The sequence below is a fragment of the Aptenodytes forsteri genome, unplaced genomic scaffold (assembly GCF_000699145.1).
Source record: "Aptenodytes forsteri isolate BGI_AS27 unplaced genomic scaffold, ASM69914v1 Scaffold7, whole genome shotgun sequence".
NCBI classification, from domain to species: Eukaryota; Metazoa; Chordata; class Aves; order Sphenisciformes; family Spheniscidae; genus Aptenodytes; species Aptenodytes forsteri.
Window position 1 is genome coordinate 1,772,653 of NW_008795919.1, and position 25,190 is coordinate 1,797,842.

The 25,190-nt window shown below is 38.3% G+C and overlaps 1 protein-coding gene across 1 annotated transcript in view; it reads right to left on the reverse strand.

The window, feature by feature from the left end:
• Nucleotides 1–1,064: 1,064 nt before the first annotated feature.
• LOC103903538 (zinc finger MYM-type protein 4) overlaps nucleotides 1,065–25,190 on the reverse strand; it is a 31,796-nt gene continuing 7,670 nt past the window's right edge. The window contains exons 6-28 of the mRNA XM_009284753.1: nucleotides 24,918–25,170; nucleotides 22,843–23,017; nucleotides 22,519–22,731; nucleotides 21,018–21,168; nucleotides 20,185–20,300; nucleotides 19,781–20,053; nucleotides 19,138–19,288; nucleotides 18,691–18,863; nucleotides 18,167–18,317; nucleotides 16,411–16,551; nucleotides 16,084–16,121; nucleotides 14,734–14,878; nucleotides 13,604–13,728; nucleotides 13,085–13,256; nucleotides 11,980–12,033; nucleotides 11,680–11,859; nucleotides 11,057–11,151; nucleotides 10,329–10,500; nucleotides 8,438–8,589; nucleotides 6,974–7,085; nucleotides 5,380–5,628; nucleotides 4,355–4,484; nucleotides 1,065–2,888 (exon numbers count right to left, since the gene is read on the reverse strand). Of these exons, the coding sequence (XP_009283028.1) occupies nucleotides 2,681–2,888; nucleotides 4,355–4,484; nucleotides 5,380–5,628; nucleotides 6,974–7,085; nucleotides 8,438–8,589; nucleotides 10,329–10,500; nucleotides 11,057–11,151; nucleotides 11,680–11,859; nucleotides 11,980–12,033; nucleotides 13,085–13,256; nucleotides 13,604–13,728; nucleotides 14,734–14,878; nucleotides 16,084–16,121; nucleotides 16,411–16,551; nucleotides 18,167–18,317; nucleotides 18,691–18,863; nucleotides 19,138–19,288; nucleotides 19,781–20,053; nucleotides 20,185–20,300; nucleotides 21,018–21,168; nucleotides 22,519–22,731; nucleotides 22,843–23,017; nucleotides 24,918–25,170 (3,629 nt within the window). The 3' untranslated portion in view covers nucleotides 1,065–2,680. The remainder of the gene's footprint in view (nucleotides 2,889–4,354; nucleotides 4,485–5,379; nucleotides 5,629–6,973; nucleotides 7,086–8,437; nucleotides 8,590–10,328; nucleotides 10,501–11,056; nucleotides 11,152–11,679; nucleotides 11,860–11,979; nucleotides 12,034–13,084; nucleotides 13,257–13,603; nucleotides 13,729–14,733; nucleotides 14,879–16,083; nucleotides 16,122–16,410; nucleotides 16,552–18,166; nucleotides 18,318–18,690; nucleotides 18,864–19,137; nucleotides 19,289–19,780; nucleotides 20,054–20,184; nucleotides 20,301–21,017; nucleotides 21,169–22,518; nucleotides 22,732–22,842; nucleotides 23,018–24,917; nucleotides 25,171–25,190) is intronic.

Below are 25,190 nucleotides of genomic sequence, written 5' to 3' on the forward strand. Positions count from 1 at the left end.
TTCAAGGTAATCCATCTTATAAGTCAGTGTGAACTCTAGCCGGGCTGACTAGAAATTCCTCGAGAGGCAAAGATAGCCCAGGCACACCCCGGACAACGCACACCGTTGCCAAAGGGCCTCCAAGCAGAAGGTATCTGACCAGAGAAATTGAAACTAAAACTACTTGTCCTGTTAATTACCTCATCGAACTGCAATGAAACCTTTCTCATCTCAGAGCCACTAAGTAAAAGGAGTTAGCACAATGTTTAACAACTTCGCTTTCAGCCAGTCAAGCTTAAAGTGATTTACCTTTCCTTGCTGAGAGAATATGAAAGGCAAATATCCTTCATTCCAAGTACCTGGAAAAAATTAATGTACATGAAAGTGTTCACAGACAAGAAAGAGTGAGGATCTCCAGAGAAAGAAAAATGAGTACGTTTCTCATAAGATACAAATATACTACTTTATTCTATGGGAATATTTCTGTTAATGTCTATTAAGGGAAAACTCAGATGTGGTATTATTTTTTAGACAATCCCACCCAGCAAAAGCCAGCCCTCCCAACAGCTTGTCCTAACTGCTCTCTTGCTTATTCCCTGGGGGCGGTCAGGGAAGGAGGGAGCTGGCAAAGGCAGCCTGCTGCAGCCAAGAACAGCTCCACTCTTGCAGGGGATGCCCAGGAAATAGAGAAATTCCTGGATCCTTCCCCTCCTCCTACTGACATCGAGGTTCTGGGCACACCTGTGTGCAACAGACACAGCTCGGACTTCTTTTATCCCCTACAGACCTATACACTAATCTTTCCAGAATGATTTTATTTTCCCTGAAACGTTCTATCAACCATCCCAATACAAAATACCATGCCTGCTATTTCACTATTTAATATAACTACGGGGAGGGACAGGTTAGTGTTCACAGAACAAGAAATCAGCCCTCAGGAGCATCCCTGAGCCTCCAAGTGCCTGGGTAGTTTACTGGCAGGGTACGTATCATGGCCGAAACATCTCCCCCGAGAGTGCTAGGCCAGGACGTGAGGAAAGCAGTATCTTTGATCAGAAATGACAGACACAGATGGGCTTTGATCAGACAGAATCAGGGGCAGGTTTACTTTTCACATAGTTTTCTGTATTAAAAAATACATCAGTGAAATCTGTTACAGGCAGGGACAGGACTACCGAGTACACAACGTCAATAGACTACTTTCTGATTTTATTTTTGTTAAATTACTTTTGTTACTGCTAAAAAAATAATGAAAAAACAGAAACAAACAAAACAAAAAAAAAAGGAAATATAATTCAAGGCTGTTGATTTTCATCTCTTGAAATTTTAGTGACAAGATCAAATATCAGACCCCTGTTACAGAAGATGGATAACTGACCAGAGCTAGATAAAAACCATACAATTATCTTCTTTAAAAATAGTTTGGGTTTCCAATGAATTTGTGACCACTGGTCATCAGAAACACAGATCTATAGCTTGAGAAAACGGAGATACAGACAGTATCTGATAATGTCCTGTCCTCTAAACACAATGTGGGAGCTTTTCTCTTCAAAAAGACGCAGTAACAGCCAAGCCTTAAAAAAATCTCTTTCGATTTCCAACACTATGACTAAATCTCTTTGGGTGGGGTGGGAAAAAAACACACAAGGTAATTTTCTACCACAGTTCTGTTGTCAAAAGTAATACTGCATCCTTTGTACAACACTGCACGCGTTGCAAAGGTGGAAAGAGAAAGAGTGCATGTATCTTTCGTTTGAAATGACAAGGCCCTCCAGATTTGCCTTATAAAATAACCAAAAACGTAAGAGTAGGGAAAGAGGAGAAAGGAAAGCTGCCTTAAGGGAAAAAAAATTTCCGCGCACCACAGTATTTGCTAGATTATATCGACAGACTGCAGAGCTACTGGGCTAGGTAAGGGATTTTCTGCACATACCCCAGGACAGTCACTCTCCTGTACATACCCCAGAAATGTTCGTCCCGTAACATGATCGCTCTGAAGTTTGACCTACAGCACCTCTTCCACGTCGAAGACTCAAGAGAGCTAGAGCTGGTATTAGCCTGGACTGAGAGCTAGATTCTGGCATCGTGTGACCATTTAATAGCAGCCAGACAGTTGTCCATTTAGATAGCTTCCCTGGCAGACATGCCAGCGGCTTCTGCCTTCCTAACATTTGATCCCAGTTTCAAAAAAATTATAAAAGCATGTGTGTACGTGTATTTATAACAGAAGGTGTCCGTTTGTCTAAATATCGCCACTTTCTCTCCTGTCCTCGTGAAGAGCTCTAGGATCTCCACGTGTTCTTTGGCAGCAAGGACTGCCAGCCATCAGGCTGAGAAGTCACGTGAGCCACAGTCTAGCTCTCCATGCCCAACATTGTTATGGTGGATTTTACACAACCATTTTCCTTAAAAATATCTCACAACTTTTTAAAATCCTAAACAGATAAAGGATTTATGCACCACTCAAATGGGTTAGTTCATCTTGAATTTGTTCAGAGGATTTATCGGTGCCACAGGATGTTTTTTCTTGCAGCTTACACAGCTTGCTTCCTTCCAGTTCCAGTTTGTACATCCACTGTGGTTCAAAATATGCCTGTAGGTGACATTATCTTGGCTTATTTGATACACATTTTCCAAAGGCTGGACGTATTCACAGTTTGGTGCTTCTGATGTGTATTCAAAGGAAAATACCCCACTTCAGTTAGTCTGATAACTCAATATCAGAGTCCTCTGATTTGACTTTGGCAAGTTCTTCGTGTACCTCCCTCACCATAAGAATACGTGTTAACATGATGTCCAAGGTTCCTGGGTCTATTGGCAATGTGGAATACCACATGGGGCTATTGGGTACACAGGAGCGCTCAGGTTGAAGGTAAAATACATCACTTCTCTGCTTCACGCTTTCAGAACTGTCAACGTAAAGAAAGGAAGAGCACATTATCGGAAGGCAGCACTAACAATACTACTCACAAAAACGTTCAGGAGAAACAGTGAAGAAAATGAAAGTTACATTGAGACACCACCACTGTAATTTAAACAGCATAATTAAAATCTTGCCGTTAGTGACTTGGTTTCCCCCCTTCAACTTAGGGAACAGTTAAGTTGTTTCCAGGTCACTTAGCATTAGTTGCTTATAAAGAAACAAAGAAAATTAGTGACTCCTTTACAGATGTGGTTCTTCAATCATAGTATCATCCAGTTAATGGTACTAGCATCGTGATACGATTAATAGATACATTTGACATTCAATCTCTGAATGAAACTGGTTCTAGTATTCCAGAATTGCTGTGGACTTTGGCACAGGGAATGTTCAAGACCTAGCAAAACTAAATCCTAGCCTGCCTGCTCATGGTGCAGAATGGTAAGCCCATCTGCTTGAAAGGCTGACTGTCTGACTCTGAGGCAGATTTCAGGCTCTGGTAGGAAGACACAAAGTCCTCTAGAGCAAGGATCCCTCCTGCCTGACTTTGGAATATTCACATTAAAACAGCAAAGTGAATTTTTACTGCTGCTTGCACCACTGCAGGGGTTCAGCTATGATATATGATGAGGAGCATGAAAATGTTTTCCCAGCCCAAGGACAGCTAAAAGCTTCTAATGATATGCAAGTCAATACAAGGAAGGTAAGAAGAGGGAGACAAAGAGTCAGGACAGCTGCTAGGCACGCCTTTGCCTAAGTAATGGGACTATTTGTAGTAAGCTCAGTAGGTGCATTTTTGAGGGTGATTTATTTGAGTTTTAGCTGACACTAATGAGATGCTGTTTCATTTTGCATGTTTTCTTTGAAAAGAGAAGAACATCATATTCCACCTGCTCAATGATCTAACTAAAGTTTATATAGAAACAGGATAGACAAAATGATTTACATCTATGTCCTTGCTATATAGTCTCCTTTCTAACTCCTAAATAAAAATTAATCTCACATTTCAGCAGGAAAAAGCTAGCAGCAGTTTTACCTAATTCACACTTTTACCTACGCTCTTTCCCAAGGAACATGATGTCAGGATATTAGTTATAAGCTTCTCAAAAGAAGGATCCTGTATGGGAATTAAGGGAGATGAGAATGCCATGGTCACTGTAGGAATGCCCCCCATTTACATTTACACCCTGTGGATGTGTAAACAGACATTTAAAGAATACATATCTCTCTGTAACTCTACTCTGGACTCAACACCAGTAACAAATACTACCTATTTGCTGAGTCTAACAGCATCACTGATGCCGGGAGTCCTATCAGCATGGTTCCATTCCCACTGGGGGATTAGGAATTGGAGAAAGGAGCCCACAGCACAGGCATGGAAGGTCTGAGTGGCATCCTTGCCCAAATGCCTGTTCTAGTCTACATACAGATCAAAAATCAACTTCTGTCACTTACCATTTTGATAAGTAAAATTCATAAAGTCGGACTGGACATCGCAGGGGGTTATCTGTATTTTCAGCCATTTCCACTGCTGTTGGAATCTCCTCATCTTCACTGCGTTTCCTTTTGCCTACAGATAATTTATCTGGATACACAAAAATGGCATCACAGAAGTTCAGTGAAAAACAGCGCCTTCAAGAATAAGCCCTGGTCACTTAGCCTAGCACCTAGTGATGGGACTTCGCATCACACAGAAACGCACTACTTGAACGGATTATGAGTTAAAAGAAAGTCAACTGGTTTGATCTGCTGGATGGGCAAAAGATTGCATATGCTATAGGCTGTCCACAGCCCATTCCTCTTCTAGAAAATCAACAAGAACTAGTATCTAGCAGAAAAATATGGAGGATATAATTTTTCTTAATAAAGCAGAATTCATGTAACATACTGGAACTATTAACTGAAGAAGCCAATAGAATCAAAGACTTCCCTTTTCTAAATACCAAAAATTAACTGCAAACAAAAATCTCTATTTCTTTGCCTCTGAGGTCGAGGGTAGTCCCTACTCATGTGCAAGCTCCTAGCTTCATCTAAACTGCTGCTCTCCATTTGGCCTGCCTTGTTTATCCACCACACAGACCCAGGATAAATCTGGGAATTAAAAGTGCACAATAAGGGTCTGGACCTCAAGAATATGAAGTCCTGAGAAAGGGACTTCAGAAAAGGCCTTTAAGTCATGCAGTAGTTAACAAAGCTTTATGCAAGCCTAGGATGTTATAGAAGACTATTAAATTTGCAGCCAAATGTGTGGCACCTCTTTCGTAAGTTTTTACTGGATACCTTGGCTCATGCAGAATTTCTCTTTAAACCTTACTAGAGTAAAAAAACTTTGAAAATGTACAGGATAACAGCAGAAGTCAAACTATTCATAGCTCTGCTTACTGCATAACATATTTTTCTTCCCAGTCCTTTTTAAAAAAAGGAACAGACAATACAAATATGATTGCCAAAATTCAGATGATCAGAAAGCACTCACTTACCTGATTCTGCCTCTTGTTTTTGAAAGGGTGGGAAAAAACGTAAATATGTCATCTTAGTATTATACTTCAGAGTTCGGGTGCGTCTCATAACATGGGCAAAGGATAGTTTCAGGTGCTCACTGACATTCTTTAGTTGGAAGTATTTGGTGTTGAAGAATAGAAGTGTGTTCAATAAAACGATAGGGGAATATGCACCCAGCTGTTTACATTCCCACAAGTGTTCCTCTTCAATTCTTGAGAACATATAACCTAGAAACAATGGGCAAAGAAAAAAGAAGAGGGTTATTTATGCAATTTTAGGGCTGTCCCCATATTCAGTTACAAATGAACAGCTTTTACAGGCTGTGACTAATCTAGCAGATTTTCAGAATTTTCCCAAAGCAATGAAAGCATCATACATGAGCAGGGTGGGAGGGCAGAAATGAGTAAAATTAAGTAGGCAGATTTTGCCAGAGATGCATGTAAGTTCTCTTTCAGCTAACCTTCTGTATTAATGAACTGCATATTAGATCAAATTCAGACCTATCATAAGCAATTGTAATTCCAATAAAACCAAGAACACTGCATGCACGAACATAAGAGGGAGCATGGAGAATCAAGCTGTGGAACAGCATGATCTTCCAATACCTGAAGAATGGAGAGAAGGATATAAAAGAAGGTTGCAGACACCAGCAGAATCTCAATAAGTTCTAATTTCACTGTATCAAACCACAGCCAGCCAACTGCAAAAATGTGTAATTCCTAAGACATGGAGCATGCGTTTAAAATGTACCATCTTTATCTACAAATAGCCCATTGTGCTTACTGTAAGTCAGTTAGGGAAAGGAGATATGGGGGCTTGTAAGAGATTTGTTGCGGAAAAAACCATCACTGTACGCAGCAGTCTATAAGTAATTGGGTTATTTCTGTATTAAAGAAAAAGTTTGTTTTCTAAATGAAAAGCCAGTCGTGGATCCACGTATGGAGCTGCCAACATCACTCAAGTTTCGCTGATACTCTGAAAAAGATCTTATGTACTTATACGGCTGGTGTCCAGCTTTATAAACTGCATGATCATACTTGAAGACCAATTAAAAATAGCTGCAGAATTTGGGAACTCTTAATTTGGAAGTGACTGAGGTGAGAAGAACTTGGAATTGAGGAGTCGAGACAAGATTCCAATGATTTGCTAATGTGATCCCTGGATTTATCAGAAGGAATATTTCCAGCACTAAAAGGGAAATACCAGTGCAACTGTACTTGCAGTAACTCATCTCCAATACTATATACAATTCTGGCTACCTGTATTCAAAAAAGATTAGCTAAAACTTGAGGGAAGAGAAGAACTAGCATGTTGACTACAGGAATGGGAAGCCTTTCTTTCAAAGGAGTTGAGAGATTGATCAGAGGCAAAGGTATATTTAAGTGTAATCCGTAACTGGTAAGGACAGACATAAAATCCATGATGCTAGTCTACCACAAACAATTACGTGGTGGAGAAAGAGGAGACTAATGTGAATGCCTCAGATCACATTCTTCTTCATGGCATTGAGAAAATACTAATTTATAATATGGCTTTGTCATGCAGCTACACAAAACAAAATAATTGTCCTACCATTTGGAAGAATTGTAGGTTCCCAGATTTTCAAAAGTTTTGTAAGTTCAATCATAAACCTGGAATAGGGCTCGGTAAAAATGTTATCTATTCTACCATTCTCAAACAGGTACTACAAGAGAAAAAAAGGAAGACATACAGTTTGTGATTATATAACATTGCAGAGAAGATACAGGACATCAGATTCTTTTCCTTTCTTATGTCCCAGTCTCTTATGGTCCAAAACACTTTTTTGAAATATTCAGTAAGATATCAAATCAAATTTTCTGCAGGGACTGGGACCTCCCCAGTATGAAATGAGAGATCTAGGCAAGAATTATTGTTAATATTCCAAGCTCTAGAGCTGTTTTCTGAAAAATCATCATCCTCTAAGTGTTAGATATTCTTAAAAAAAGTCTGCCTATAAAAACCAGAAGAGTTATTGAGTATTTTTCTGTTGAAAAGAACTTCACATGCTAATACCTCCTGACAATAGATATAGGCCCAGCACTAGGCTGCTGAAATAGCTCGACTTACAGCATCGAGGTGAAAGTCCCTTAAACTCTTGTCAAGCAGCAGTTAAAAAAAGTTTGCTACAAGTCAGGAGTGTGCATCAATAAATAAGTCAAAACTGGAACACACAAAAATTGCTAATAGTCCTAGACCTTATCAATGGCACTTTGAATTTTAACTCTTTCTACATTTTTTTCAAGCATAGCCAGGAAAAAAAAATTAAGATAATTCCATGCCTAGTCAAACAGTAGGTTTTACATTAGAAGTAGCTTTTGACTTCTTACTTCCAAATGACTGTTCAAGGAAAGGAACGAGCAGGCTATTCTAAAAATAAGCCCCTAACAGAAATATACTGAACATTGAGATTTAAACAGAAGTTAGTATTACACTTAGGTTTGTACTGCAACTGTTTCAAGGCAGGTAGCAAGGCAGGTAGCAAGGACTTAGTACATTACCCTTAGCATTCATTAATTACAATGCTATTATTCCCATTGTATTTTTTCTGTAAATATTGCCAACACAACAGGTATCTGCCTAGCCACTGAAGGAGCTCATCAGTCTTAGCTGGGTAACCTCTTCCATGTGAACTTGTATATTAGAAGAGCATTGTGCAACTGTTTTAGATCTGAAACATTCCATCATAATGCAAATATTTCTGAGGAGCAAATCTTTCCTATACATGAAAAAGGATCAAAAAGGTACCAAACCCAAAGATTTGTGTCTAGGTAGAAACACCTAGCCCTCCACGCCACATTCCTCCCAAGTACAGAAGAAGCCTGTTCACTCTGATCATAAAAAGGTCCAGACAAGTTAGGCAAATATGGGATTAAGACAGACTAAGAATAAAGCACAAAAAAGATACACTCTTGCCTCCTCTACAAAAACCAAGCAGCTACATGGGACTATGGATACAAGCATAAATAACCAGAGCAAGTTTTGTATGTTCTCAGCAATACCCTAATTCTGACTTACCTGCTGAATTCCAAGGCACAAGTATAAGATGCTGTCAGGATCATATTTTTCTCCATTTGGTCTCCGCACCTCTTGAATAAACTGGCACAAGCCAAAACTCAGCTCAGCAAAAGTGCATGAGAGAATGTCCTCCTTGAGTTTCACAGGACGAACTACAGCCAAGAAAATTATTAGAAAAAATAACTTAATTCAACAGATTAAATCTTCACACATTCCTTATTATTTCACATAGGCAGAACTATTAAATCTTCTATCTCATACATGAAGTACCCTGTATGTCTAAACCTGTGAACTATTTCCTATCTGTTGGCTAACAATTAAATGAGGATTTGGCCAATAAAAAACAAACCACCTGCATGTGCAACCAGTACAAATGCTGCGACTGAGTAATAAGGCTGCAGGTATTTAAAGCTAAGACATCTAAATGTTAGGGAGTCTGCTGAATCCGAAGATGTGGCATGGCAATGGTTGCATGTACTCAAGGCTGGCAGCGTAGGGTTGATAAATAGGTTTCACCTCTATAGCTGGACTCAGGGGAATCCTGAGTAAGAGAAAGATCTTGAGTATTTCCTAATAGTTCTGGACATGAGTTGAGTGCAGCATATTCATCTCCTTAAAGGGAGAAGGGATGAAGAGTTTAACGGGACATGCATGGGATTCAGAAAGGGAAGCAGAGCTACCAGGGAATCAATCAATCAAAGGATCCGCAATGAAATTACCAGGCTTTGGCTGCTCCACACCTTACAAAAGCGCCTGCTTGAGACCAAGCAGGGAACCTTTCTGAAAGGGGTGGGGGTGGACACAGTTTCCTGGAACTGACTGTAATATTTGCTTCCTTAGCCACAAGAAGAAAACACAGTAACTCATGTGATCACTCTTCTTCTGGGAAACAAAAACCAGCTGTTCTCATGTAATGACAACAAAAATTCCAAATAAGAGAGGAAAAAGCAGATCACGTTCTAACTAGAATTTTCCCTTTGGGATCTTTCTTATATAAGCCCTGCCACGCTTAGTTCTTTACATTGCAGAAGTATTTAATATGGTTTGCTCTCTTCCCCACCATCTCCAAAAAGCTCAGTTATATTCCTAACTTAAATTCTCTGCTTGACTCTGAAAATTTGCCCACAAAACTCTCAGTGCAAGCATGTAAGACAGATCTGAGACCAGGGAAAAGGGGAGTTAGACACGGCCAAATCCCAGGACTGCTGTGCTTTTGTAAAAAAAATAAAATAATCCATAATTAGAAAAATAAACAAAAGTGACATTTATATTGTCATTATTATCTATCGCCCTAGTGAGACACAAGGAACAATTCATGCCTTTTAAAGTTAGTTTCAGGCAGGGTGCAGTACAGAATGGGTAGATTTTTGGAAAGCTTCTTTCCAGCTGTGAAGCCTAGAAATAAGGTGTTAAGATTTTAATGTTGAAGCACACAATTTTTTTACAGCAAACAGTTATGCTGACAAATACTCTGTGAATGCATTAGCTACAGATGAAAAAGATGGGGCCAAGTCGGTGCTGTCAACTTAGAATTATGGCCCGATAATAGCTCAGTAAAGCTCTGCAGCTGCATAAAGCATCTCTTCTACAAATGAAGAATTACCACATGCAAATGAATGCAAAATGGAGGTTAAAAGACTAACATTTCTAACGTTGAAAAGAAATCTGGTATTTTAGAGCCTGTTTTAATAGGTAACAGATAAATTAAGAATGTAATAGCTATGATTTTTAAATGCATGAAAAAACGCAAGATAGTATTCCATAAAATCTTTTCTCCACTCATGGATATTTTAAAACTCAGTAATATCTAACCCTAATTTTTATTTGAATAACATATCATGCCAAGTGCTCTTCAAACTATTTCTGTTTCCACTGAGAGAGAAAAATTCACCTGAAAACTTCAGGTCCCCTTGTTCCTCCTGTGCGTTTTTCCATTGGACCCAGTTTTTCCAGGCGTTTACCCCATACATATACTTTAGGGTCATCCCAGAAACAGAGCATCCTGGGTAGGAGCCCTGCATCAGATTCCGGGGCTCTACAGAAACTACAGACTTCTTCCGTCCCTACAGGCAAACAAACAAATCAAAACATTTAATAAGCTCTTCATCTATGGATGCTTAACTTGATCTCACATAAAAAGGCCATTATGCTGACATGATAACAAAATCCTACTCTCATGACAGAGTCTGAGTGAATATATATGTATTTTTAATATGTGGACAAATATTAACCACATTTTACAGAAAAGGTGCAATAAAATACAATAATTCTCATTGTGATCAATATGCACAGAAATATATTCCTCTTTAGCTACACAAGAAAAAATTTATTCTTCCCTGTACATTATGACACTACTTAAAAGACATGTCTTTTGGAGTTTTTTGAAACGATACACATTTAAAAAAATGTTCTGCACTAAAAAGAGCATTTATTCTACCTAGTTGCAGAGGGGGAGGAAAGGAAATCTTATATAGCAGAACAGGAAAAAATACACAGCGTAGTTAAATCGAATTCTCATTTTCACCCTGGAGCAGTATTTTTTCACTTCTGAGAATAAGCATGCACATAACGTTATTACTTCAAATGCAAGGAACTTGTGTTCCAGAAGTATTTTCTTACCCGTCTTTTTGGCTGTGGGAAGCCATCTCTATGTCTCCGTCTTGCTCGTGAACGTGAGTGCAAACCCAGTCCTTTACTGAGAGGGTCAAATGAGTCTGAAGTCAAATCAACACCATTAAGAGTTTAATTGTATGATTTAACAGCCCAGGTAGAAGTGTCACTTAGATACTATGGAATACCTTACAGTTGGCAATCACACCTGTATATTCAAATAATGCTTTACCTTTGAATAATTAGGCAATATATGTACCTTCTGTATAAAGAAAGTAAATTCTCAGAAGACGAAAAAAGCCCCCACCCCCGCAAACAGTGGGTATACTTATTCAGGCAAACTTACATTCTTCTGCGCCACTCACATGGATTATACCTAGGGACACAGAAGTGACAAATTCAAAGGAGTCAAGCAAGACTACCTGCCACTCCTGTTGGGGGTTCTGTAGAATGCTGTCCTTAACGATAGCAGTAATATTTTTAAAATAGCAGAGCTGATATATTACTGCAGCTTTAAATATCCAGTTTTACTAAATGAAAACATATACCCTTCATAAGCAGACTGCTGGTACAATGCTTACTCAAAAAATTGCGCATACTTTTATACAACAATGCATTTTTCTTATACAGACCTGATGGAAAATCTGCCTCCAGGTCCTGTTCCACATCACCTTTGGAGAACTGCTTCAGTTCTGGATCTGGTTCTGGCAGGGCATTTGATCGTAAGGCATAGTGATTTAACTCATCCTCCCAGCTGTGTGGAGTGGACACTGCTTCAGATTCTAGATCTCCACTATAAGTGCTACCTTGGTCTGTAATGAGAGTGATCAAATATACCGTGTGCTATAGGAAAGGGCAGACAAAAAGCGGATTTTGCAAGAAAATGTACAGCAGGATCCAAATCCATTTGCAAAAAAAAAAATCCAACTGACCTTTCTCAAATATCTTGGGGTCCAGGAAGAGCTCATGCTCAGATGTTTGAGATCCTTTAGAAAAAGAAGGAAATCTGTATCTACAAATGACTGACAGCTTACATAACTAATACAAAATACTTTGAACACCAAAAAAACATGTATTAGGTCATAATACTAACACACATGATGCGTCTTCTCCACTAGACTTCTCCTAACAGCTTTCTACCTTGGTCATGCTGTTATGGGAGAAACAGAAATGCAGAACTAACCCATGTTTGCTTTTCCAAACGTTTCCATCCCTCCGTGTTTGTTATTTGAGTCATCTGTAGACAAGTAAGATATTTTGTTCATTTCTTTTCAGCTTGTTCCACTTTTATTACATGGGATGATCACTATCCAACACATTCTAACCTGCATCACCCTCCAAGAATCCACCATAAAAAGCCTGATAGGAAAATATTCTTGTAAAGCAGCTGCTCTGTCTTCTTGATTTTGACTCCTTCTGCTAATGCATGATGTACTGATCTGGAGATTACTACCTCTAGCAATCTGTTACTGTCAACAAAAGTCAAATCAGCACCTAGGATCAGGGAAAGGGAATGCAAAGACATTTAAACCACTGTCAGTGCTCTGTATCTAACGCGGGTTCTATGCTAAGCATAGCTCTACTGAATATTAACTGATAAACCCCTGTGAAATTACAAAAGCACCCGAGATGGGAACTATAGAGGAAGAGTAAACTAACCTTAAAAGAAAACATGTTTTCAAAACAAAGAACAGAATATTGTACACAGAGACAAAATTCTCTCCAAATATACAGTTCAGCTGAATTCCCCTAGGGCCTCCTCATTTTAAAAGAATAAGCCATCAAAATTGCTAAGACATGACATAAACATTATAGTCCTGTCTAGGTTGGCACTTTACCTGCATGAACACTTGCATTGTGGAAAATAAATGTTGGTAAGACAACAGGACCATTTAACTTGGCATGCATACTTGGGAAGCAGCCAATATAGGCCCTACATCTATTTCTCTATCTATTTTCTGTCATGAGAGGACCTTCATCTCACTGCATTTAGTTTCCTTTTTAAAAAAAGGAAAACAAGTAAAAAACACCACATACCACCATGAGAGTGTGTTTTTTCTTTCTCCTCATCTTCTGCAATCATTTCTGCCATCTGAAGGAGATCAGCTTCAAATGGATTTGTGGGAATCTTTTCCTTGATATCCTGAATAGTTTCAATGATCTTATCAGCATTATCCAGGGTAGTTGGGAAGAGCATGGGAACTGGTACCTATGGAACACGCGGAAAATATTAGAGCATGTTTGGGGGTGAAGGGAAACAGCAAATACATAAGGGAGATTCCTCTCATTTAATCTTCCATATATTTTAGGACTGCTAAATTTAATTTACAAATAACTCCAGTCTGGACAACTTGTTTCACTTCTGCAATAACCCTGCAAATCAGTAGTTTTGTGTGATGATGCTTAACCAAACATGATCCAATAAGGAAAGAAATGGCTTCAAGGACTCCACATACCACTGGCATGACTAGTCACAAAACCCAACAACACTGCTCTGCGCCCTCTTCAGAACCAAGACTGTAAACCAGTTCTCTAGTGAACTGAAGTATAACTTACAGGTACTGGCATCCCAAGTGGAACTGGTGTGTACTGAGTGTAGAGGTGAAGGGGCACTGGCACAAACACTGGTACAGGAACAGGTACCACGATGATCTGGGGTTGAACTTCTTCTTCTTCTTCTTCTATCAAAAATAGAACAAACCAAAAATTGTTTAACCATATGACTATCCACTACACTCCAGAGTGTCCATGATAATTGTTTGGACTTCTGCTTGTAACTCAGTGTGCACAGTACCACGTCTTGGTTTGTAGCCATCTTTCACTTTAGCATTGTTGTAACAAGTATTAATACTACAGTTTGGAAATAAACAGCACTGTGACCATATACATGAATGCTGGAAGGGAAGAGTGGAAATAAGTATTAAATACATCCCCGTAAATGGTGTGTTATTGCAATTATCTCACAAGTTAACTACAAGACTGTAAGAAGGTACCATTAAAAAACTAACAACAATCTTCCCACTTAACTTCACCTTCCTCATTAAGAGGTTTCAACACTAGATACCCTTCTTCTATAGTAATAATGATGAAAAAACCACTCAATGGCAGTCTGGACTATGTAATAGCCTTTGAAGGTGTTTCTATTTCTTCCTGCCCACAGAGGGAGCTTAGAGCAAATATGAATCTAATGAAATTATCTTAGAAATAGGGACTTAATTTTCAGTGGTTCTTAGTATCTGTATCTAATAATTAAAGGAAAGTGAGAGCTGAAACAATCTTTGAGAAATCATGCGCTTAATTAAAATGAGTCTGCTCCTGTGGCTTGTGCTGTGAGAGCTAAGAACTCACAAATTCTGTCCTGAGGAAAATGAGTTCCCTCTGTTGCCTTTTGCATGTCATTTAATTATTGCACTTCCTTTTCCACAGTTAAGATGATCGCAGAATGCTAAAGATGAGTTAAAGCAAATCTCAAGATTCATCACACATGAAGCTTTAAGGATTTCAAAGAATAGCAAATGTTTTACACCTGTAAGGCAAACTGCTACTTGGAAAATACCATACGACGATCTGAAAACTATTTAAGGTTTTAAAATATGTTAAAAAGTATTCGCTGTTACATAAATCATGCATTACTCTCTCAACTGCAACACAGACTTTTATAAAATGGTAGGAGATTAGATACATACCTGTCTGGCATTCTTTGTTTTGTGTGTGAGGTTTGCATGAGGTGGCCTTAGTCTGTGTGATCGGCTTGCACAATAATGCTTTGTTTTTCAGAAGCCTAGGTGGTTGTGATGGTGGTAGCTTTAGGGCATCTGTCTGAGTACTAGCCTGTTTGGAAAAATACAAATGAGGGCAGAGTCAGTATTGGTTTGAAGGATATCGTAAGATTAGTATTTGTTCTCTACTATGGGAGGTTGAACGATTTAAAACTGTCCTTGCTGATAAAAATGATCATTTAAGAACTATTGCAAAACCAGCTTGCTAATGTATTTGGTGCTCTCTGGTCTTCACCAGATTTATTTTAATGAAACAACAGGCTTTTTTTTTTTTTAACAGTGCAGTGAACAAATCTGCAAGAATGTTTGGTTTCTGTAGTCAAATAACCTCTATAAACTTTTGACATTGGAATCTTACTGATGGCAAAGATATAAAGAGGTGTTTAAGACACTTTTGATGACTAAAAGTCTGGCTGATACAGATACCCAAAACACTTAGTAAACGGATGTGAAATCACTGAAAAGAAATAAAAGTAAAAAATGAACACAAATGCTGGCAGTATCAGTATCACTTCCTGATTACACACAGACTGACTATTCGTGCTTGTACTAATTTCATGTCCTGCTAACTGTAATTTTCAGTCATGCATTCAAATAACAGGATCTGTTTCATTAGGGAAAATTCATACTCTAATCCATAAATGACACTTCAACTAAAAGCAAGGGTGTCAGTCTTCCAGAACCTAAGAGCTACATAATAAAATCTTCGTATTTTAAGAGAGTTGCAAGATGTATACCACATACCTCAAAGAGCTCAAGAATAGGAACTCTAGGAGTTATTCAGAGATAAGCGGTGACAATGGTTCCCCACAGCTCCGTTACCACACTACTAGAGAGTGGGGAAGGAAAGCTAAGCTGCAAGAGCTTGGTCACGTCAGCCCCGGCAGCCCACGCTGGTCCCCTTCCTCCCATGCTAGTCCTTTTGACATCACATCCCACTTCTGGGCACAAAAGGTAGCCTCAAGTACAGAAGCCACACATGAATTGCTTGAGAACTACAGCCATCTCACGAGCTACAATTTGACAAGCTTTGTCTTAAAATATCTAATCAATCTGTCAGTGGACACAAAAAGACTTTTATACCATACAAGTTCTATCCATTTCAAAAAAAAGCATCTGCAAGCTGCATGAATTTTAAATCCCAATCACAACGAGGAAAAGCAGTTACAAAATGACGATGCAAAATTCTTGGATACTTTACTTGTTATTGATACAATCTGGGCGAAAGTGAGAAAAAGAGTCTCTTGTAAAACTTACATCTCCTATTATTTTTGCTGTCACAGTAGGGACTGCACCTGTGAAGAAAAAACATACAATAGCCTGTGTACTTATCATCAAGGACCATAACCCATACTCTGCCAAGGTCAAGAAAAAGAATTCCCATTAAACCTCATTCCTTGGTGTATGTACGTAAATTTAAGTCATTTTTTATACCTAGGTAAAGGAAGGACAAAACTGTAACCATATACACTGATGTGAAGCATAATGAAGAAGTGGCTGTTGTCCTCAGCAAAGATCCCTGAACAAATTAAATGTTCAGGAATAGAGATTTAAAAATACAGGCATCATATGCAGCAGTCTTACCCTGTAAAACATTGTTGGAGTTAACTGTAGGCTGGGCAGCAGGGGTGCTTGCAAGGGACACCACATTTGCTATGACAGGGGTTGAGTCCTTTCTCAAAGAAGGAGGGCCTGATGAGGAAGCTGGTGCCATAGAAAGGTTTGCTGCACAGAGTGAACAGAAGAAAACTAAAATAAGCAGTAAGATAATTTATAAAACAGCATTTCTGAAACAACACCCACCCTCCAGATTTATCTCCAAATGAAAAAGCCTGCTGTATGAGAAGGGAATGTAGGTGTCAAACTGCAGTGTTTCAGTTTACATAGGAGCTGGTTCCACAAGCAAACTTAAGCTGTTTTCCAGTCACTGAAACATTTCAGAAGTTCACCATAGTATGAAAGCAGCTTTCTCTTTGTAATAGTATGTGTATTACAGCAGCACTCGGGAGATAAGAGGACTGGATGCCTCACTGTGCCCGGTACCGCATATACATAGTATAGGAGACAGTTGAGATCCTGACAAATAATGAATGAGGTGAATTTTATGAGGCTCTCACAGTTAGAGGAATTCTTAGGTTCTTTCCATTTGAAAGCACCATTCGTTACCACATTACCATGAATTACCACATTTCATCAAAAAAATACTGTTCTGAGACACTCCATTATCCTGGCAGCCCCCAGTTCAGAGAGGTGCCTGGAGACCAGTTTTGCAAAGGCACTGCATACTGGCCTCAGCTGAAGTTGCAGGCACACTTCGGAAGAAGCAGGCCCACCATACATTTTGCTATCCTTACTAACAGCCAAATGAATGTCACATGGTATAGTTATGGCCTGAAAGTATAAAGTTACTTATTATTACTCTTAATCAGGGAAAACAGCTCCCACCAATATAAGCAGCAGATGTGCACAAAGTTGAAGAGCTGAATATGGCCTGGTGCCTACTATAAACTTTCAGTTAATATTCTTTATTGCTTGTTGGGTACCTTACTGTTGCAGTCACCATCACTCAGTGGGAGATTATGCCCCTCTTTAGGATCAGTGCTATTTCTGCCCTTTGTTTCGCTTCCTCTTCCTGTCTTTGTGGGCCTTTCTTCCTTTCTTCCCTTTGCATTTCATTCCCTACAGAAACTCACAGTTCCTATTCCTGTGGGCTTCATTCCCACCCTCCTTCCCATTCCATCTGCTGAAATAATGAGCAATGAAACAGCTACAGCACACATTAATCTTGGCATTGATACTTTAAGAATCAACACTTAATGACATAGAAACGGTATCTCTTCATATGCCTACAGACTACACAGAACTAGATATTTTAAGTTCATATATGGAAGTCTGTATTTACAACCATTAAGTCTACTAATTTCACCACTTGATTTTGTTTGTTAAATGAACATTAACATTCTACTGTATCTGGCTATGTCTTATCAAGTACAGAGACAAGCTAGGTATTTAACATGTCTTCAATAGATACCAGCATATTTTACCCTAATAAAATGGGCCTTTGTTTTATGAAAGTGATTGAAAAGTAAGTGCTTTTGTTTCATCTTCTTTAAAATCACAATCTAGGTTTGGTATATGAAGCAATCTCATTTCATACCTGCAGAAGTTTGAAATTGTATGAAGTAAGATAGAGATCTAAAACTGAGCCCATTCAATGGCAATGGACAAGGCGCCCAGTAGAGGATATATCTCAAAAAGTTCACTGAATCGAGTTTCCAAATAAATGTTCATATCACTATCATGCACATCAAAAGGCAATACTATTCCCAGCCTGTTTTACCTGTGTTGTTTGGGGGTGGAGGGTCAGAAACACTTTGCTGATTACAGAACAACAGAATACAAAGCAGATTGCAAAAATGCTTGATCTCCCCTTGCCATTTCATGGACTCACTGAGTTTACCTTGTCTCTTACAACCATCACACTTTGCCATCTAGGAAAACAGAGTGAGGGAGAAATTAAACACACTTGTAAACAGCAACAAAGAGTATGTGTATAAAAACCTCTTTGCACCCTGCTCAGCAAATATAACGTAAAGAAATCTGTAAGAGTGCATCATTTTTGCAGTGTAACACAAAGCAGCAGAAGACTCAGTGTCTGTCTTCCTACAACCCATATCAGGTTTTCTCTATACAGAAAACTGGTACTCAAAAGTTAAGAAGGATTTACTCATCACTCACATACATGTCATATATCCCATGGACACAGAAGTCAACTACAGGTAGTTCACATAGCTCCTAATGTACAACGGTTCTTTTGCTAACACATTTACATTCTAGAGGATGCTATGTGAGAATATTGCTTACCTGGTAAAACAAAACTGTGAATTTAGACATGCACTCCTCTGAGCAGAATTCCTCCATTTTCCCCCCAAAGTGATTCTGGACCAGTTTGGGGGAAGCCTGTAAACAGTAACTGCACATTTTACAGTGGTTTCCCCAGCGCTTAGCCAAGTCATGTTTATAGAGCAGTTTACAACCTAAAAGCAGAGAAAATAGCAAGAAAACAAAAGCATCCTTCAATATCAAAATGACATTTGCTCGACACTTCTAATTCTTGTATTTCATTATGTCTGTAATAATTTGTTGAAACATACCATTAAAATGTAAAGTATGAACAAAGTTCTGTGTTTCTAAACCTAAAAAACAGCTTTCTAACCTAAAACCATTAGGTTTCTCTTAGTATCACCAATAATTTTAAGGCAAAACACTTCTAACTTGATTTGTCTGAGAGACAGTCTTGCCCTTTCTTACCTTCACTACAGAATGGCTTATCTATGCCTGAGAATCGCACTGTCTCCTTGATAATTTTCTCAATTTTGCAGTATTCACACATTGCCATTACACTGCTCCTCTTCTTATATTCATCACAGCAGGTCTTCCCACAAAACTGGAACATTTTACCCTGCAAAACAGACAGAATGTTTTGGTTTCAATGTTTCACATCCCAGATAATACATTTTAATTGATAATAAAAACTCAGAAGCATATTTATGCCCTTGGAAATCAACAGCAGACAGCACTAGTGAATAAGTCTCCCTACTTAGCTTTATAAACAAAGACAGCACAATTTTCTGCAGAAAGCCCTCACCAATGTGCTTTGTCCTGGAATTAAAAGGATCATCTCTGGGACCAAGAATCAGGAATGTGCTTACCTAGCCAGGCAACCATAGGGTTTGGGTTTTTTGGAGGGTTTTTTTTTCTGTTTTTAAGCTCAAAGAGCTAGTATTGGTATTAATTTTGATAATGATTAAATGATACCAAAATCAGTTCGAAATTCCTCCATAGCTGGTCATAGTAAGCAACAGAGCAGTACTGACAGACCATGTCATATAAGCTACAATTTCTTGGGTTTCTGTTGAGAAATATAAGCTTGAAAAGCCCTAATCTTTATTACCTTGTAGTCAAGCAGTTCTGGTTTGGTTGCAAACAATCTGTTACAGTGCTGACACCTGAGTTTTACAACAGGGCGGGCAAAAGTGACTTGCTGGGACTGGGCAGCCAGCCTCTGTAGACCAGCTGCAGCTGAACTGCTCATGGAGCTGGGGGACACAGTCGAGGTGGTGCCACCTGCCGATACCGTTGCCCCTGAGGGAATGCTTACAATGACTTGACCTTGCGACAGAGGTACCACTGAGGAGTTCATTCCTGTAGGCTTGTTGAACAAATTCTGCAGGAAAGCAAATTGAGGAATAGACTTTATTTTACAATATTACATATTTTACCTGACATCCCAGGTATTTTACACCATCAATTTATTATTCTGTTAATTCAGCTAAGAAGAAATCCTAGATGTCACACCTGAAAAGCTACTACACAACTGTAGCTGCAAAAATTGCGTATGCTCCCATCTGACATAGCCAAGTGATACTGAGGGTTTGCTGAAGTTTTACAGCTGTTGCACTGAACTTGAACACCTGAGGGTGAAACAGAGAAGAAAAAGTGATTTATGCAACATCAGGTTGTATTGCAGATAATTTTGCACTGTGCATACAAAAACAGAGAATCTGAACAACAAGCCAAGGTACACACAGAAGCCCAAGATGAAGTTTCTACAGATTCACAAGCAGACACTGCAACTGCGGTGCTTGTTGCTTGCCAGATCCTTTAATTAATCTCCCAGTATCCCTAGGATGTCAGTAAGCATTTTTCTATTTTACAAGAAAAATAGCTGAGAATATGTTTGCCTAGCTCAATGCAACATTAGGCAGAGGTAACTAAGCTAATCATCCTGGAGAACAAGGGGCAGAATAGTCACAGTGGTGGTATGGCACATGTCCACAGAAGTGGATTTGTCTAGCTGGGAAACCTACCAGCTGCACTTGCAAGAGCAGAAAATAGATTAAGGTTTATTATCATGTTTAAGCTCTCTAAAAACAAGGCTGAAATGGCTGTACTGTCACTGTTAGGTTTATCTGTGGTAGAAAGTCCTTATGTTCCCATCTCAGCACCTCCCTTTAAAAAAAAAGCCACCTTCCAACTCCCCCCCCAAAAAAAAAAGAATATTAACTTTCAAGACAAATTAAGTTTGGATACAAAAAAAAAGAATATTGGCCTTAACTTTCAAGACAAATTAAGTTTGGATATGAGCTACATGAAATTATGCTTCTAAAGAAGTAAAAGGATAAAGTTACCTGCAGAAGTAACCATTTTCACTCTATATGCTGACAAGCAGTTAACAGAGCAAAACAGTTCAGTTTTTCCCAAGTTATTTGTGCTCTCTATCATCTCGGCTGAAGATCTCAAAGATTTACACAGCGCGCAAGGTGTAATTTTAGCTGACTTCTGTGGAAACATGGAAATTTGTCATTCATGTGAAACTTAGTATTTTTATTAACCTGGAAATTAATCACTAACATATAAAATGCGTATAAAAGTGACTGCCAGGGCACTTGAAACAGCACTTATTTTACAGCTCTATTACTTATCATGCAGATATTTGAGTTCTCTAGTACACTTGCTATATTCACACTTTGACCACCTGAGACTTGGGCTGTCTCTCATTCAGGGTAAGCGCTACCTTTGCGGGCCAGTTTAAACAGTATCAAGGCTGTCAGGGCGAAGGCCTCCAAGTGCAAACAACACTGTGTTGTAATAGCACGTACCAAGCACCTTGTATCAGACGACTTCAACATTTTCGCCGAGAAGCAATATTTTGCTTATGATTTTTAATACATCAGCTATGTATGTAAGCAATATTCCCATTTAACAGATGAGAAAAGCAACTGAGAGGAGGAGGTTCCTCTCTCACCCACAAAATCCCAGAAACTATCAGAATGTATCTGACAATTGAGTTGAATGCTGTTTAAAAATCAACAGGAAATAGGTAAGACTTATAAGCTTTGAACATAATGTATTATCAGGAAGACTAACAGGTATGAGGTTTTGATGTGAGATGAAAAAGCAACATGAAATCCCTCTCCCTTCCAGCTTATTTAATTTAATTTCCAGATTTGTTTCAGAGGACAACTAATGCTGTAGGTAATTTTCTGGATGAAATACTTTTACCAGATTTTTTTTTTTAATTCATTAGGCCTTTCTTGGCCTAAGTGGCCTGAATAATGAGGCAGCAGAGTCAAGTCACAAAATGAAGTTACACTATCTTATCAGAGAGCAATTTTTCCTAAAGTAATTGCATTAAAATAAGTCAGTCAAAAATAATTGAGCTATTATAATAAATTAAGGTTCTCTCAACTGCTCAGCTCTTTAAAAGGCTCCATTATAATGAGAATTAAAATATTATATGCTCCATTATAATAAAAATTAAAATATTAAAGTTTAAAAATTAAAATAAAAATTATCAACTAATTATTACTTTTCCTCTCCACTTAATTCAAATGCTACAATTTAATAGAGAATACTCAAACAGGGAGCATCTCAAAGGCTGAAAAAAGTCACAGTGGACTGCTGCTGAGTAGTCCCACTGTGTCTTCTCTCATACTGGAATACTCTGGTAGCCAGTTCAGTGGTAAGAGAAACAGAGCAACATGTTTGGGCAAAGATTAAGCAGCAAATGGCAAAAGGAGTTATCTTAGATCAAGACAGTAACTGAAATAATCAACTAATAAATTGGGTGTTTCTTAAAACACCCAAAATCTAATCAAAGACATATTTTTATATTCTGTCAAAATATACCTGCTTGTATGCTGTCACACATGTTGAACTGCAGAACTTTTTTGACTGTCCCTCTATTTGAAGCATGTGACATTGGCCAGAGCCACTGTAGCAGTATCCTCCACAATTCTCACAGCAGTTCATGGTCAAGTTGTTAGCAGAGCGGAACTTGGAGAAGCAGGCATCGCTGCAGAGCTTGTGTACAACATTCTGGTAATTCACTTCGTGTCTAATCTGGAAGAAAGAATATATAACAAGAATAGAAAGAATATGTATGTTCATCTCTGACATAGCAAGTTGTCCTGATCTAAAGGAAATTCAAATGAAAAAGAAGTTTGCAATTACCACTGCATTCTTCTGGCACATGCTGCACTTGGTTGAAATGCTGTTAGTATGAATAGTAACAACAGGTTTCCTTTTCAGTTCATATGTAGAAAGACATGACTGGCTGCAGAAATCCTTACTGGAGTTTGTATTGTCAAACTGGGCAGTGATTACATCCTTTGGATTTAGAATGTCTCTATGGAAAAAAGAAAAACAAACAAACAAAGAGATAAAGAATTAATGTTGGTTTCATGTCAACTTGCTGTCCTTTCTTTTTCTGCAGACTAAACGTTCTCTAGAAGAGGGTGGATTCATTTAATTTAAACCTTTTCTTTTTGCTGACCTAAGTACCTGACTTCATTTTTCTTTTCCTATTAGGAAAATAGCTAAGAAGTACAATTCTTGAGTAGATATTTTGTGAAACATTTTGTACCTGGACTTAGGAGTGGCCTATAAATACATCAAGCTCTATAATTAAATCTTTTCAAAAGGAACTGGGAAAAGATAACTGTTTTGCACGGTCTTTACTAAAAAAAAAAATTTAGAAAGCAGGATATGTGGAATAATTCCCTTTAACAATGAAAATACCAATCATAATGGGGTAGGGGAAAAAAAGGGGGAAAAACAAAAGGTCACAATTTCTAGTCACCATCTAGTTCAGTTCAAAATGGTCTGACTAGTATTGTAACTTTCCATCGCTTATTTCCCATCTACAGTTTTGTTTATTTGTTGCTGGATTTAACAAACTGAACTTTCTCCTTATTTCTGCTCTCTTTTGAAACAGTCATTCACAGAACAGTTTCAAAGCCCTTAAGTCAAAAAACTAGGAGGAAATATCTATATAATTTTCTTGGTTGGAAGGATGCCTCCTTCTCACTTGTCTTGTCAGAGGTAAACCATTTTTCAACAGAAGAAATACAAATTACAGCCAGGACTGCTAAACTTTATTACAAGGCCTTTTCACACTGAGACAGCAAGTGAAAAGAATAATTAATTGAAGTCTCAAGTTTAAGTTCAGCTGACCTTGTAAAACCGAGAGTAATAAATTTGTTGTTGAAGAAATGATGAACAAAGCAGTATTCCTTTTGCGAAGGAACCTTCATAACTAAAAATAATAAATATGGATAATTCTCCTCTAAAAACAGGCCGCAGCACAATCAGTCTGCAAAGTTATTTATTTGCCTCAAGTTATGGTATAGTAATATGACATCTTAAAAGCGCTAGTCACAAAGGTCTCCTTTTGCTAATTTGGAGATAATAATACAAATGAAAAAAAAAAAAAATTCAGTAATTAAAATATTTTTAGAGCTGAAGATTCAGGCCTGTGTTTCCAACAGGACTGTGGAAAATGCAGATCTTCTTTTTTAAAGAATTTTTCCCAAGTAGGTCACAAAAGCAAACCTTGCCTTTCCACTCTAGGCCTAGGTAGAAAGTAACTGATTTAGGTGCTGAAACCCCAACTACCTGAAAATCTCAATTCTTAATAAATTTAATCTTTCTACATCTTATGAAGGTTTAGCCACCATCAAATAACAACAGCAGCGACATATTTTGAAGAGCTAAAACCTACAGACATCTAAGCTCACAGAATGGAGCCAGACTGGAAAGTTAATTTTTTTTTTAGAATGTAAGGAAATATCCTGCCTCAAGTATATCAATTTACCCATGTTTTATTTCATTTTACGGGATTTAGCAAATCTATTTTCATCTAGAAGAAATAATACATAAAATATTTTTTGAAAATGTACTCGTTAGTGGTTTTGAGAGTGCAACAACATTTTAAAATGGCAGGAAAGTGTGGTAACTTTTGAAATACAGTTTTTAATATTTGGCTCATTTAAATTAAAAAAAGACAAGATGCACACTTCACAACAGAGGCTTTTAAATCTATGTCTATGTAAAATCCCATTAACGAAATGGAACTGAAAGCGGACAGACCAATCATCAAGTAACAGCATTGGCCACGATTTTTTGAAGAGAAGCGTAACAGAAGTGGGCATTACAGAAACAGCATGTTGCCTAAAAAGAGAACTGAAGCCTTTCATTATCTGCTTGAATATCAATTATTACTAGAACAAATTAAAACACTGTCCTACTTTGAGCAGCTTGAGCAGGTTTTCTTGGTAGAAGCTGGTGGGCGAGAAGCTGGAACAGTGTATCCAGTGAGGCACAGTGTGGAGCAGAAGAGCTGGGTAGAGCCTTTCCTCTGGTATGCAGTTTGCCCCTTCTGCAGGATTTTTTTACAGCCAGAACAGGAAACCCGAACAGCTGTGGTTGGAACTGAAGGAAGCATTTTACTCATGCCAGAGGATGCCACAGCAGGCTGGAAACCTGATGACAGCTGTGGAGCTAAAAAAAAAAAAAAAAAA